The sequence below is a fragment of the Pristiophorus japonicus genome, chromosome 7, assembly GCF_044704955.1.
Source record: "Pristiophorus japonicus isolate sPriJap1 chromosome 7, sPriJap1.hap1, whole genome shotgun sequence".
NCBI classification, from domain to species: Eukaryota; Metazoa; Chordata; class Chondrichthyes; family Pristiophoridae; genus Pristiophorus; species Pristiophorus japonicus.
In genome coordinates, this window is record NC_091983.1 from 121669919 (window position 1) to 121684997 (window position 15079).

Genomic DNA, 15079 nt, shown 5'->3' on the forward strand with positions numbered 1-15079 from the left:
AGCATCAATACATAACAGGTATCGTGTATCCAAGTTCGGAGAAGAGCAAAGACTCGCCCTCAACACAATCCAAATTAAAGCTGGTTTGGTCTCTGAACACCCTCTTTCCCCGCCTGTGCATACCCATCAGAAAATCTGGGACAACTTTTTATGATCCCAATTTTCTGTTCCCTCTGAGCCTGCTGCCCAACAGTGCCACTAATGCATAGGAATGGAATTTTAGCTCCTTTATTACATAGTCATGGCCACTGGGAAAGCAATTGCTCCTATCAGGTCATAGCCCAACAACTAACTCGAAGTTAGTTAGTACATTAATATGCTCACTGAAGAACAAGGAATCATGTGGTTAGCCTAGCTATTGTGCATTTACATGCAAGATCCTTCATTGCGGTTTGCAGCAACCTGCACAATTAGTGATACAGGCCATAAAACCAATTTTGGTGCACTTAGCCCACCTGAAAATACTTGATTACACCCAAAATCTGGAAAATAGAATTGATATAGACTCTAGAAATTTGGTGCATTTGCGCATCCTGGGGGCTCTAACTGGACGCAAATGTGTCCGCGACCGGGTGCAGTGCTGACAACAACTCCCGTCATATTGGCGGGAGTTTAGCGGCAGCACTATGGTGTTGTGCTCCGATTTCCTGCACCCGGAGATTGTGACATCATCGCCGGGCGCAGGAGGCGGCATTGAGTGGCCGGCCGTTCCCTTGGCGACAATTAAAGGCGAAGTGGCCGAGGTAAGTAATAAAAGACTTATCTTTGTTTTCACTGTTTTCCTCCATTTTCTTTGTGGGTCCTACCCACGATTGCTCAGCGCGGCACTCTGCTTGAGTGCCGGGCTGATCGCACGGGTCTCCCGCTCCCTTGCTGGTCCAGGCAGGTGTTTTTTTTTTACTTGCAGAGCCTGCAGTGATGGCCCTTCCCTTTAATTGAGGGAAAGGCACTTTGGACATGACAGCGCTACATGGCTCAGTGTGCAGCGCTGCTGAAGGGTGCTCCAAGTGCTTACTTGATTTACTGAAGAGTGCTTGATTTAACACTCCATTTCCTTCCTGGAGTGCTAAAGCAAATTTTTTGAGAGGCGGGAAAACATTAGTGCCTGGTGCAGAAAATTCTGACCATAGTTTGTAAATTCATAAAAAATTCCGGGCAGTTTCAGCATGGAGGCTGGAGGTAAAGAAGAGACCACCTACAGCCTGTGTGGTGTCATCTCACACAGCAGAAGCAAACATCCACTTTGCAGAGGCAGAGATTAGTGGAGGAAATGGCTATGGGCTTTCAAAGAGTCACTCATCTTCTGCAGTCCTGCACATCAGTGGAAGTGATGTTCCCCAGCCCCATAGAAATGGCAGTAGCATGATAGGAGCTTTACGTGTTGCCTTTTCTCAGTCAGCACCCCTCAATACCCGCCATGATGTCAGGAAATCAGCTGGGCCAAACTGTCCTGGCAGCTGCCAAGGTGCAGCAGTTGAACACTCACAAGCTCGAGCCACAAGCATCTCAAGGCTTCACAACATGAGCAACAGCAGCCTTTCATCATCTTTGCTGAGATCACTAGGGGAGCACCTTGTAGGGCAAATAAAGTTAGGAAACCTCTGGAGGGCTCCTCGGCCGACTCAGTAAAGTGCATTTAAGCTGGTGGTGGAGGGGAGCGCATCAGGAATGCAGCAGGAAGTACTGCTAATTTAACCATCTGCCATCCCGTTCCCATCGGGTGGGCAGGGTTAAAATCCCTACACGCACTTGAGGCGCCCACCTAAACCACGCGGTAGCATCGTGAATTTATGCGAATCGGGGTCCCATTACGTCACTAAGACCCTGATGGCATTTTAACCAATGCCTGAGCGGAAAAGCTACCTTGACATTCCAGCCAGGCTGAAACAAGTCAGTAGCTGGTGAGAAGGACGAAGAGGACCTCCAGGTAGAAACGTAGAAACATAGAAAATAGGTGCAGGAGTCGGCCATTCGGCCCTTCGAGCCTGCACCACCATTCAATGAATTCGTGGCTGAACATGCAACTTCAGTACCCCATTCCTGCTTTCTCGCCATACCCCTTGATCCCCCTAGTAGTAAGGACTACATCTAACTCCTTTTTGAATATATTTAGTGAATTGGCCTCAACAACTTTCTGTGGTAGAGAATTCCACAGGTTCACCACTCTCTGGGTGAAGACGTTTCTCCTCATCTCGGTCAGCATATGTCCATAGTGGGGCGAGGAGAAGCAGGAATGCTCCTTGTGTCCCACAATGAAAGTTGCAGACTCCCCTGGCATGGTCTCCACTGCCTTCCCTCTCGCAAGATCCTCCGGAAACCCTACCCCTACTATTTATCTGGTAGCTGGTGGGCGGCCAAGGGCCACGCCATCTTTCCCTGCCGGCAGCAGTTCTGGGCAGGAAGTAGACTCGTAGCATTCAAATCAGTCCCAGCAATTAAAATAACCATGGCCTTCTGTTGCCGCCGAACACCTGCTCCGAGTTAAAATCCACTCCATCGTGCCAGGAAATGGGATGGAAGTTATAACCATTAATGGCTCAGTATGTATGGTTCTGTAGTTCCTTCACAACAAATATCTTTCTCTTACCAACTTTAATGTCCTTGTATAGATGGTAATATCAGAAAATGTTACTTCTATGCCACCTGTTTGAAAAAAAAATCATTAACAAGAGTAATTGCCACTGTTTGGCCATTGTAGCTGTGGGCAAGTTATTAATGAGTTAATGACTGAATATAACGCAGGCACTTGATCACTGTATTGCTGTAAATTTATTGTATGGTAGCAACCCTACATGGTCCATTTGATGTTTCTCTTTTATTCCTGTCTATTGAATTGGTTGCCCAATTTATACAGCAGCAACATTATATCTTTTTGTTGATGTACCTTTCAAAAGCTAAATGGTGTGAAATGGTTTATATTGAAAAGGAGTGAAATGATTTATGTTATGATGGACATCAAAAATACCTGCAGATGTTTGAATATTTCTAAGAAAAAAGTGGATTATGCTGCCAAACAGGATATTTTTCTTAATTTGGAGATTAAATCAATACTGTCATCATTTTGTGTTTTTTGCTAATAACATTACAAGCTTCTTCAGACATAACAGTTCAAAATTGGTTATTGTTTGACATTGCTGGTCAGTAACCCAGTGACAAACTAAATTAATGGAACTGTTTCAATTGTTTATAGACCCTGACTTTATCTTTAAATTAGTATTCACCAAGCATGATCCCACACCTTTCAATAGTTTGCTAATTTCTTTTAAAATCACAGGATAATCTACAAGGGATGCCTAAACAGAGACTTCAAAGATAATACTGGTTGCATTGTCAGTATGAGGTTTGAAAAGGAGGTAAAATGTCTTGCCTTTTGAAGCTTTGTTTCAATTACATTCTCTTCAATTACATCAAAAGCTAAGATATGCTCAGATCTTTTAGTGTGTCAATGCAGCTCCTAATTATAAAAGTAAAATTCCATCCGGATATCAATACATTGTTAAAACATATTGCAGTACTTTCAGATTGGAAACTGCACACATTAAAAATCAGAGGATGAGAAAAAAGAGGTAATCCAGAAGTAATAAAGTGCCACACTCCCTGAGGATTCCTGCACTGCCTGCCTCTTTCTATCCTGTTAGATAGAACTCTCTGTAGCTGCCGGATGACCATCTCCTGGAATGTGCACTCCAGGAAATTCTTAACCTCTTGTAAGCCCTGCAGTGACTCCAGCCACTCCTCAAGCTCAGAAACCCAGGCAACAGGTCTCAGCTGACACAACATTTTGCTTAAATATACGTGTGTGTGTGTGTGTGTGTGTGTTTTTTAAAAATTTAGTATCCCCTTACTCCTATTTGTTATTTATTTATTATTTATGTATAACCAGATTTTTATTTAATGCAATTCCAAATCACTTTAATGTTGGTATCATCTACTTAGTTAATTTTAAGTTCATCTCCTTAGATCTAATTAATTATTCTGATATTTATATATTTATATATTTACTGTTGCCCTTTGGTTACTTAGCACCCACCGCCTTCCCCCTCTGCACCTAATTCACACTCTCTTCAAATTTCTGTCATAACTCTGTTTAGCAAGCCACTCTATTTAACAGATTCACTAACTCTCACCAATCCAAGTGTTTATATCTTGGTTATTGTATGTTGGAGCTGATGATCCCCTTCGTCCCAAAGCATTTGTGAAGTAGAAGCTATGCTTGAGCTCAGAACCTCAGCCAAGGGATGCTGCTCTGGAAACCCCTATGATAGTCTGCAGCTTGGTCAGGCAGTAATGTGACATTTCACAGATTGTGGACTCCTCCATGGACCCTCCGAAACTCTACAGGCTGGTGGCCCACTCTCAAATTATTATATTAAATGCTGATGTTAAGCTACAAAAATGATTAGCAGCCAGACCCTGTGAGGTGCAAATCCCTGGGGCAAACCTCAGGCCAGCAGTTTGCATTTCTGCCAATTTCACCCACATTTTCTCCTCTCTCATGCTCAGTATTTCACTAACTGCTCTCTGCTGCAGCTTACTAACAAAGTATCGAGGTATATATATAGATTGATGGTTCTTGCCACTGTATGAGGGGTGACTCAGGGTGATATGAGGCGCTTGGGCAAGGTTGTACAGTTGTCTTGGCAATATCCTCCTCTTGGGCATCTGGCGCAGAAGAAGAACATACTTTGCAATGCTTGTATTAATACATCTCTTGAAACACTGCAGTGCATGATAAAAGATTACCGTGTGACTGTAGACCTGTGTGTGAGGGAATGAATGAATGAATTAATAAGAAGATAAGCAATGAAAACTAAGAGCTACCAACCATAAGCTTGATGCGGCCTCTGACTTCATTCTCCCACATTTCCTCTCTTGTCTCCACACCCAGAATTTTGGTCATCATTTACTGATAAGGATCAGAGATCATAGCTTGGGTGATTCCCCTCCTGTCTGAAAGCTCTGCCTCATGTTATATGCAGTCCTCTTCTGCAAGCAGATGTAAAAAGGAAATCTGTTGGAAAGGGACTTTAAAAAAAAAAATGACCTATACTGAAATGTCAAGGACATCAGCTATCTTATTTAAGTCAGTGAACATACAGAAGTCAATGAACCTTGTGCTGGCATAGTACTTAGTGCTTGATATTTAATGGGTGACAGGGGGAACATACCGCAACAGGACAGAAAGAAATAATCCTCTATGTGCATTTATAAAAAGATCAGCAGTTGGCCATGTTCCCTGTGTTCTCCCTCTGTGTTGGTGGATGATATTTATAGTAAGAAGCAATAAAGAAGCTTGGCTGGATAACCTGTTAACCTGCTTACCTTGGCAACCTTACGTAGGCCAAAAAACTTCTGCCTCACATGCATTTTGGGTCAGTCCACATGTGAGGCTACATCGACATACTTTGTTACCATCATCCTCTCCTGGCTATATTTTTTATTGCAGTGTGACTCTCCCCAACAAATGGAGCCACTTTTCACTGCAGGACTTCCTGTAGCAGGTGCTCTGAAGCCTTTTGGTAAATGAGGCCGTTCTATCCCCAACTATTTTTCAGGTGAAAACCAAAGTCTATCTTTAAGGGTAGCCAGGGCTGCGTAAGAGCTTTAATCAAAAGTTAAATTTTTAAAAACTCACAATACTCTGCATTACGGAAGATGAAGCATCTGGGCAGTATAGATTTGGTGGTTTATATAGCAGGGATGAATTCCTGTAGGGTCTCTCACTTGTTCGCAATCACTTTGACAGAAGAGCCGCAGAAGCTGCAGAAAAGTGGTGCAAATGCTGATTGCACTGTAAACGCATCTGGGACCTCCCACATTGCTCAGGCGCCATACATCATGGGCTTTCCCCATTTAAACTAAGCTGCTTTCTCACAAAAGCTTAATGAAATAACACACGTAAATTTTGAGAATTATCCCCTGAAATATATTTTGCCGGGAACCCAGGCCATGCCTTCCCAGTGTCACTTTCATGTGGTGGGTGGGGAACGAGTGGCCAGCATCAGTCCTGATGGGGCTGAGGAGAGAAATTAAGCTTCTAGCAGGGAGGTAGCGGTAAGCCTCCACCTGATCTTACCCCATTTTCTAGTAATCAGAGGAATGTCATGGAGCACCACTGAGACTGCTAACAATAGTTGCTAGGCTTGTTTATATTGCCAATATACATTGATGTTACAGCATTAAAGTTACTCCTGACATTTTATCAGCATTGTAACTGTAATATTTAGAGATTTATCAATAATAACTATATGTGTTGAAATGCCTTTAAAAATGGATGACCCAGAAAACATAAAGTTGCTTGGAGCTGCTGTCATTCTAAAAGGTAAAACACACAATTAGGGCAGTGGAGACTTGATGATACTATTACATTACCAATTATGGGATTAGAGGAAAAATTCAGCAACCCCATTTCCCAAAAGGGTGTGTGGGTTGGAGGTAAGGCTACAGCACTATGATTCTCTAACCTATACTCGATTTGAGAATAGTGCCCCACTGGGAGCCCGGGATCAATGAATTTACCCTTGTATCTATCAGCGTTTACAGACCTGATCACAGACCCTGCCAAGAAATGTTACCAGGAAATATGGGCTCAATTTTAACCCCCAGTGTGTTTTGGGTGGGCAGGGTGTTATGAGTCTAAGGTCCAGGGTATTATAACTCCTAGGCCTCACCTGCATAGCACCGATCAGCTGCCCACCTGATATGTGCGGAGATCAACAGCTGACCTGCGGGTGGGAGAGGATCTTCGTGTGGCCAGAGGCTGCTATATGGCACCAAAGAAAGGCTCGCTGGCAAATAGGTAAGTCGCAGAGAGATTTTGGAGAGTCTCGCAGGGGGGAGGGAATAGTTTATGGGAGAGAAGGCCGCGACTTTCCATTGAGGCTCCAAGTGGAGCACTTCTGTTCCTTCAAGTCCCACAATGGAAAGCTTTTATGTACCTTGGAATGCTTATTCATCCTTCCTGGCATGTGTCAAACTGCCTTCACCTAGCGGGAGAGCCATAGTGGCTTTCCCACTCAGGCCTGGTTTAAAGTGTATTCAGGATCCCATTGACATAATAGGATCCTGATTTGCATTCATTCACAAGGCTCTCAGTGTTTCAGCCATCTAACTGCAGTAAGCAGTTAAAATGATAGTCAGTGCGATTGCAGCGTGAACATGGTAAAAGAAAGACTTGGATTTATATAGTGCCTTTCACAACCACCGGACATCTCAAAGCACTTTATAGCCAATGAAGTGTTTTAGGAGTGTAGTCACTGTTGTAATGTGGGAATCGCGGCAGCCAATGTGTGCACAAGCAAACTCCCACAAACAGCAATGCGCTATTGACCAGATTAGTTGTGTTTTTTGAAGGATAAATATTGGCCAGGACACCAGAGATAATTCCCCTGCTCTTCTTTGAAATAGTGCAATGGGATCTTTTACATCCACCTAAGAGAGCAGACAGGGCCTCGGTTTAACGTCTCATCTGACAATGCAGCACTCCCTCAGCACTGCACTGGAATGTCAACTGAGATTTTTTGTGCTTAAGTGGAATTGAACCCACAACTTTCTGACCCAGAAGCAAGAGTGTTACCCACTGAGCCACAGCTGACATGGTAATACACAATGCTGCATTTTAAAGGTCCCTCACCCTGTTCCAACTGGGTGGAGTGGGTTCAAATCAGCCCCTGCATGTTGATAACATTCACTAATGATGTTAGACTTGAGGATAAAGAGCCATATGTTCTGAAACACTCATTTAACGGTCTATTTTAGTCCAATGCATATTACCATTGCATTTTGTCAATATCTTGTAACTTTCTTCTTGAAAATATTGAATTTTAATCTTGTTCTTAACATTAAATATCTAGGCCGCCCAGCTGCCGCCACCACTTTTGATAACAAGAATGGAGCTGTCCCAGCACCTCTGACAAAGGTATCGAAGAAATCTGCCTCTGATGATCTTGCTACAACTTTCAGCTCTCCGGCAGCATGGTTCCTTGTCGTGGCTTTGATTGTAACCTGGTCAGCAGTAGCCATTGTGATGTTTGACTTGGTGGACTACAAGAGCCTTGTTGGTATGTAATACAATCCAAAAGAAGAATTGTGCCAATTTTTACAGCTAAACTACAGGAATGGAGTAGTTAAAATATAATTTAATTGTTGCATAGTATTATACAAAGGTGCAAACGTCTTCAATGTCTTTAAACTTTGTTCAAGATGGTGGATAACTATTTTCATTTAAAACTAAGAAGATGGCTTTGAATTGGCTGCTCACCTAGAATAGAACTGTGTCACCAAAGCAGGTGAATTTACTCCGATGGACCAGTATTTCCATTCTTAATATTGGGTTGAATATTTTCAGTACATTTGATTTCTCAAAAAGCACAAAACAAAAAATGGAAATGACAAATATTGTAACACTGGGTAGTGTTTCACTAGCTTGCTAATGCAATGGCAGAAATAACCCCTCCCCCAACCCATGAAGGAAAAGCAGCAGGTGTGAACATTTTATTTGTGACAGTAAACTAATCAGCAACCAAACAGGGGCTTATTTTGTGCACTGTTTGCTTTATGTTTTAAGCTGTTAATGCACTTTCAACTTAAGATTCCTAAAAACAATCTTCACTTTATCAAACTACTAGCAGCACAATGTTTTGGTGACGTTGAATTAAGATAAATTATTTTTTGAAGCAAAAAATGATTATATTGTCAAAATATTATTGCTACCTTGTATGGTTTGAGATGAGGTGTTCTGTGCTAGACTTATATTTACTAAGTGAGGTATAGTGCAGTTCAGCAGGAATGCATGACCCCTGGCTCTCACTGGCATTGCAACCTGAGTCTTATCTTCAGAAGCGCACTGTCAGCTACCCCGTTCTCTATAACTTCAATACAAGGCATTAGGCTAGGCATGCTAGCAGCTCATTTCAGATAATATTAGAGGGATAGCATTGCCTGGCCCTGCCGTGTATTTCAAATCTGACTTTGTGGAAGGTGGGAATGAAGGGGAGAGTAATTACTTGTTCACAAAGTTCTTTTTCCCCAAAATACTCTTACAATAATTAGTGTTTTCTAACAGAGAAACACAAAGGTAAAAATTGCTGCATGTTTTGGCAATTTTCTGGGTCCAAAATAGGCACCACAGGATTGAATTTTGCAGCGCAATGTCCCATGCCTGTATCACAGCAGAAATGTGCCCGGCACCATATTCGTTTGGGCGTTTGTTAGGCATCCCTGTTGGTGGTGGCCACCTGTAACAAATCATTAAAATATGTTAATAAGAGTCCTGCACCTGGATCAGGACACTTTTGTGAATTTGGTATCACTGCATGTCTGAAACTCTTTTGAGTTTACCTGCGAAAACATAAAACATTAAAGAGTGCCACTCCAGACATTTACAAGGCCCTTTTTTTCCCCCCTTTTTTTTTTGTTTTTTTTTGTGTTTTTCTTTTTTTGGTTTTTTTTTTTGGGCACTAAAATCACAATTTTTCCCCAGTGCCCCCTATAAAAGGGAAGGGGACACTAAAAGCACCGGCAATTAAAACAAATTAACTTTAAAACGTAAAATCAAATTAAAATTTGGTTGCCGGGCGTGATGATGCACTCCAGTCCCTCCGGTGCCCACCTCTCGCGGAAGGCCGCGAGCGTACCGGTGGACACCGCGTGCTCCATCTCCAAGGACACCCTGGACCGGATGTAAGAGCGGAAGAGAGGCAGGCAGTCAGGTTGAACGACCCCCTCGACCGCCCGCTGCCTGGACCGGCTGATGGTGCATGTCTGAATCCTGCCCAGCAAATCACAGCAGGTCAGTCAGCCTTCACAGGTGCTATTTAAAGAGATTCTAACCTCCATTAAAGTAAATCTCTGATTAGTCATATTAGGCTTCTAGAGTGTTTCGGGCCAACTTTCTAGCTGATTTGACTTGTGTTTGGCTGTGAAATTATTTTGGAGAGTGTGCTTTTGGAGGTCTTGAACTCTTTCCCAAGAATTGGGGAACATGAAGATTCTGCTGGCCTTATGCCGCACATGACCTTCAGAAACAGAACATCAGACCTGAACCTCACAGACTGTGTAAGAACATAAGAACATAACAAATAGGAGCAGGAGTAGGCCATATGGCTCCTTGTGCCTGCTCCGCCATTAAATAAGATCATCGCTAATAATCGACCTCAATTTCACTTTCCAACCCGATCTCCATATCCCTTGATTCCCCTAGACTCAAAAAATCTATCTATATCAGCCTTGAATATATTCAGAGGCTCAGCATCCATACCCTCTTGGGCAGAGAATTCCAAAGATTCACAACCCTCTGCATGAAGAAATTCCTCCTCATCTCAGTCTTAAATGGCTTATCACTTATCCTGAGACTGTGCCCCCTAGTTCTAGACATTCCAGCCAGGGGCAACAACTTCTCAGCCTCTACCTCGTCAATCCTCTTCAGAATCTTGTATGTTTCAATGAGATCGCCTCTCATTTTTTTAAACTCCAGAGAGTAAAGGCCCATTCTTCACAATCTCTCAGCATAAGACAGCCCTCTAATCCCAGGAATCAATCTAGTGAACCTCCATTGCACCGTCTCCAAGGCAAGTATACAGGGTATTGGTCAGGCCATACCTGGAATACTGCATGCAGTTTTGGTTTCTATATTTACGAAAGGATATACTTGCTTTGGAGGTAGTTCAGAGAAAGTTCACTCGGTTGATTCCAGAGATGAGGGGGTTGACTTATGAGGAAAGGTTGAGTAGGTTGGGCCTCTACTCATTGGAATTCAGAAGAATGAGAGGGGATCTTACCGAAACAAATAAGATTATGAGGGGGCTTGACAGGGTGGATACAGAGAGGATGTTTCCACTGATAGAGTAGACTAGAACTAGAGGGCATAATCTTAGAATAAGGGGCCGCCCATTTAAAACTGAGATGAGGAGAAATTTCTTCTCTCAAAGGGTTCTAAATCTGTGGAATTCGCTGCCTCAGAGAGCTGCGGAAGCTGGGACATTGAATAAATTTAAGACAGAAATAAACAGTTTCTTAAACGACAAGGGAATAAGGGGTTATGGGGAGCGAGCAGGGAAGTGGACCTGATGCCATGATCAGATCAACCATGATCGTATTAAATGGCAGAGCAGGCTCGAGGGGCCGTATGGCCTACTCCTGCTCCTATTTCTTATGTTCTTATCCTTCCTTAGATAAGGAGACCAAAACTGTGTACAGTCTCACCAAGGCCCTGTACATTTGTAGCAACACTTCCGTACTCTTATCCTCCAATCCCCTTGCAATAAAGGACAACATACCATTTGCCTTCCTTATTGGCTTGCTGTACCTGCACGCTAGCTATCTGTGTTTCCTGCACAAGGACACCAAAATCTCTCTGAACACCAACATTTAAAAGTTTCTCACCATTTTAACAATGTTCTGTTTTTCTATTCTTCTTACCAAAGTGAATAACCTCACATTTCCCTACTTTATACTCCATCTGCCACCTAAATGCCCACTCACTTAGTCGATCTATATCACTTTGCAGACGATTTGTGTTCTCCTCACAGCTTACTGTCCTACCTCATCTTCATCATCATCATAGGCAATCCCTCAGAATCGAGGAAGACTTGCTTCCACTCTTAACATGAGTTCTTAGGTTGTTGGACAGTCCAATACGAGAACCACAGTCTCTGTCACAGGTGGGACAAAGAGTCATTGAGGGAAGGGGTCAATGGGACTGGTTTGCCGCACGCTCTTTCCGCAGCCTGCGCTTGATTTCTGCATGCTCACGGTGATAAGACTCGAGGAGCTCAGCGCCCTCCCGGATGCACTTCCTTTACTTAGGGCGGTCTTCGGCCAGGGACTCCCAGCTTTCAGTGGGGATGTTGCACTTTATTAGGGAGGCTTTGAGGGTGTCCTTGTAATGTTTCCGCTGCCCACCTTTGGCTCATTTGTCATGTAGCATCAGCAAACTTGGATACATTACACTCGATCCCTTCATCTAGGTCATTAATATAGATTGTAAATAGCCGAGGCCCCAGCACTGATCCTTGAGCCACCCCACTAGTTACAACCTGCAACCTGAAAAAGAACAGTTTATCCCTATTCTCTGTTTTCTGTCCGTTAACCAATCCTCTATCCTTGCTAATACATTACCTCCAATCCCTTGAGCTCTTATCTTGTGTAATAACCTTTTATGTGGCACCTTATTGAATGCCTTTTGGAAAACCAAATATACAACATCCACTGGTTCCCCATTATCTACCCTGCTAGTTACATCCTCAAAAAACTCCAGCAAATTTGTTGAACAGTGGCCGTGTTTCAACAGGATGTCAGTGAATTACCTATGCCAACTGTTGGAGATAAAATTGGAATCCAACACCAAGGGATCCACTCTGGATCCTTCCAAACTGCTTCAGGTGATATCAGCAACATCAACCAGTTTGCTGTGCTAGGGACAAGAGGTATATCTTCATCAACGAACTCACAACTCCTATCAGGAATCTCGGCACTGACGCAGAACAGTGATATAAGAGCCGTGCAACAACAAGGATTCTGAATGAGCAGACCATTGGTGTCCTGAAACAATAGGGGGAATTTTAACCTAAAAAAAAAACACAGGTGGTTTGGGGCATGGGAGTAGTTAAAGTGTTAAAAATCGGAATCCCGACCTGGCCCCACCTCCAACCCACCCACTTCCGATTTCAACGGTGGCAAGCAGCCAATTCGCTGCCAGGAGGTGGGTTGTCTATTTAAATATTATATTGAGGCCGGAAGCCTCTGATTTAACCTATATTTTGTCTTTCACTTTAGCTGGTCGGGTTTTGCACATCTCGTGAAACCCATCAGCTAATGCAAGGCGAGGACTGCTGGATCCAGGAGATAAGTGCCTTTACACTTATCTCTTGGATTAAGGGTCCCTACCTAACTCCCCATGATCAGAGACCCTCCCCCCCCCCCCCCCCATGAGGCTTCAGATCAACCCCCCCAGACATCCCCCCAGGCCTCAGATCCCCCTCCAAGGCCTCCCCCACCCTCTGCTACTTCGGCCCTCCCTGTGTTGCTTTTCCGGCCCCTGATACTCTTTGGATCCCCTTCATCCCTCTGCCAAAACACTACGCCAGATAGATGTGTCAGGGTATGCAGCGAAGGTTTTGGGGGTGACTACTTCTGATCACTGGCACTGCATTGGCCTCAGAGAGCTCCCCTGATCTTAAATTACTAATCCTAATACATCAAGGCAGAGGGGCGCTAGAGAGTGTTAAACCTATTGAGGACAAAGGTAGGAGATAGACTGCTTTGGGAGCTATCAACATTGTAGGAAAAATCCCACAAAAGTAAGTTAAACACTCCTAATCCTTGGGAATGGCTCAGCACAGTATGGTGCATCTGAGCGAGCAGGTAAAGCAAAGGAGTGAAAGAACTAAAAAGGGACCACAAAGGCAAAGACATCTAATAGGCAGAAACAAATTTATTACAAAGGGAACACCTAAGTGAATTGAAAGGCAAATGAGACAATTAAAAGCAAAACAGAACACTCAAGTGAAGTAATAATTAAAAGGGACATCAGATAGAAGTAAAATGAAAATGGAATACGTGAAATTACCAAGTAAAATTAAAGGGATCAAGAGAAGAAATACAAAGAATAAGAAAAACAGCCAAGTGAATAGAACTAATATGGGAACCATGAGGTGTGTTTGTTGTGGATGTTCACAAACAAGACAATAGAGGGATGAAGATGTACAAAAACTGTCAGTTAATCAGTAAGTTTAAAGAAAAAGTTATGGGGCTGGATTTTCTGTCTTCTGCCACCCCTGTTAGCGCCTCGGAGGGGCAGCAATGGCGGCGGTAAGCATGTCCGGGCAGTAGCCAGCTTCTAACGCTCCGCCGGGTGTTGGTTTCAACGGGGCGCGGAGCATGACCACCCCGAAGAGGCGAGCTGTTGTGCAAAGATCCTGGTTGTGACACCGGCTTGAATTTTGGCTGTCGCCCAATCCGTAGCACTCTGCTGGGACCGCCTGTGAAAGCTGGTGGTCCAAGCTGTAGCAACCACAGTGAGGTAAGTAATGTTGACCTCAGGTAAGTACTATGGTTTTTTTTTAACGATTTATGTTCTGGTGGCATGAGTTATTTATTGGGAATGTTTTTTTACAGGTTTCCCCCCCAGGCCTCTCTTAAAGTGCTCCGAGGCCGGCTGTTTAGCTTGGGATTTTCACTTGCTCAGCTGGCCTAGCGCCCTAAGAGGGGTGTATAATGCCTCGCTTAGCCCTCCTCCCCACACTCAGGGCACAGCTGCTGAATTTTGCTGAGGCGCAAACTATTCCCGGGTGCAAACTTTGCCGCCCCGCCGCCATTACCGCCTTGAAATGAGCAGAACCAAAAATTCAGTCCTTCGAATCCAGGTCATTTATGCAAATTAGAAATAGCAATGGTTCCAGCATCAGGCTCTGAGCACCCCATTCAGTACTTTCTCCCATTCTGACATAACTCTTCTCATGAGTATTGTTGCCTGCCCTTTTCAGGGTTTAACTTGAATAGCCACAACTGTAAATTTAATTAATTGCCTTTCACATAGGGCTTTATTAAAAGCCAATGTGTTGGAGGTAGTACAGAAAAGACATACAAGGCTGATCTGTAATGCCCGGGATCTAATTTGTGAAGAAGGACTGGAGAAACTTGGGCAGTTCAGTTTAGAAAGGAAGTGCTGAAAGGTGATCTTATGGAGGTATATACGATTGTTAGGGGTATAGAAAAAGTTAACCCACAATCTGACTGTACCTGAACACAGTTTTAAACTAGAAAAGGTAATTCAGGACTCCTATTGGGAAATTCTGCTTCACATAAAGTGATCAACGTGTGGAATAAACTTTCAGATAGAGTAGTGGAGCCAAAAACTCTGGAATGATTTAAGCGATAATTGATGCTATCGTGGGGGACCTCCTCTGGGCGATTGAAATGGCTTTCCTCATATGTAATTATTGTGATCTAACTTCGAAATTACTGCAAGTATTTATTTTTTGCTGCTACCGACACACAGTGCTCAGTGACATGCAAAGAAATTCCTTCCATCTGAGGGTTTTTTGTGTCGGAACAATAATGTTTGATTGATTACTTACCA

At 43.5% G+C, this 15079-nt stretch overlaps 1 protein-coding gene across 1 annotated transcript in view; it reads left to right on the forward strand.

Moving 5' to 3' along the window:
- LOC139266617 (triadin-like) overlaps positions 1-15079 on the forward strand; it is a 110173-nt gene that overhangs the window by 37022 nt on the left and 58072 nt on the right. Inside the window, exon 2 of the mRNA XM_070884211.1 lies at positions 7854-8060. Coding sequence (XP_070740312.1) covers positions 7854-8060 — 207 coding nt within the window. The remainder of the gene's footprint in view (positions 1-7853; positions 8061-15079) is intronic.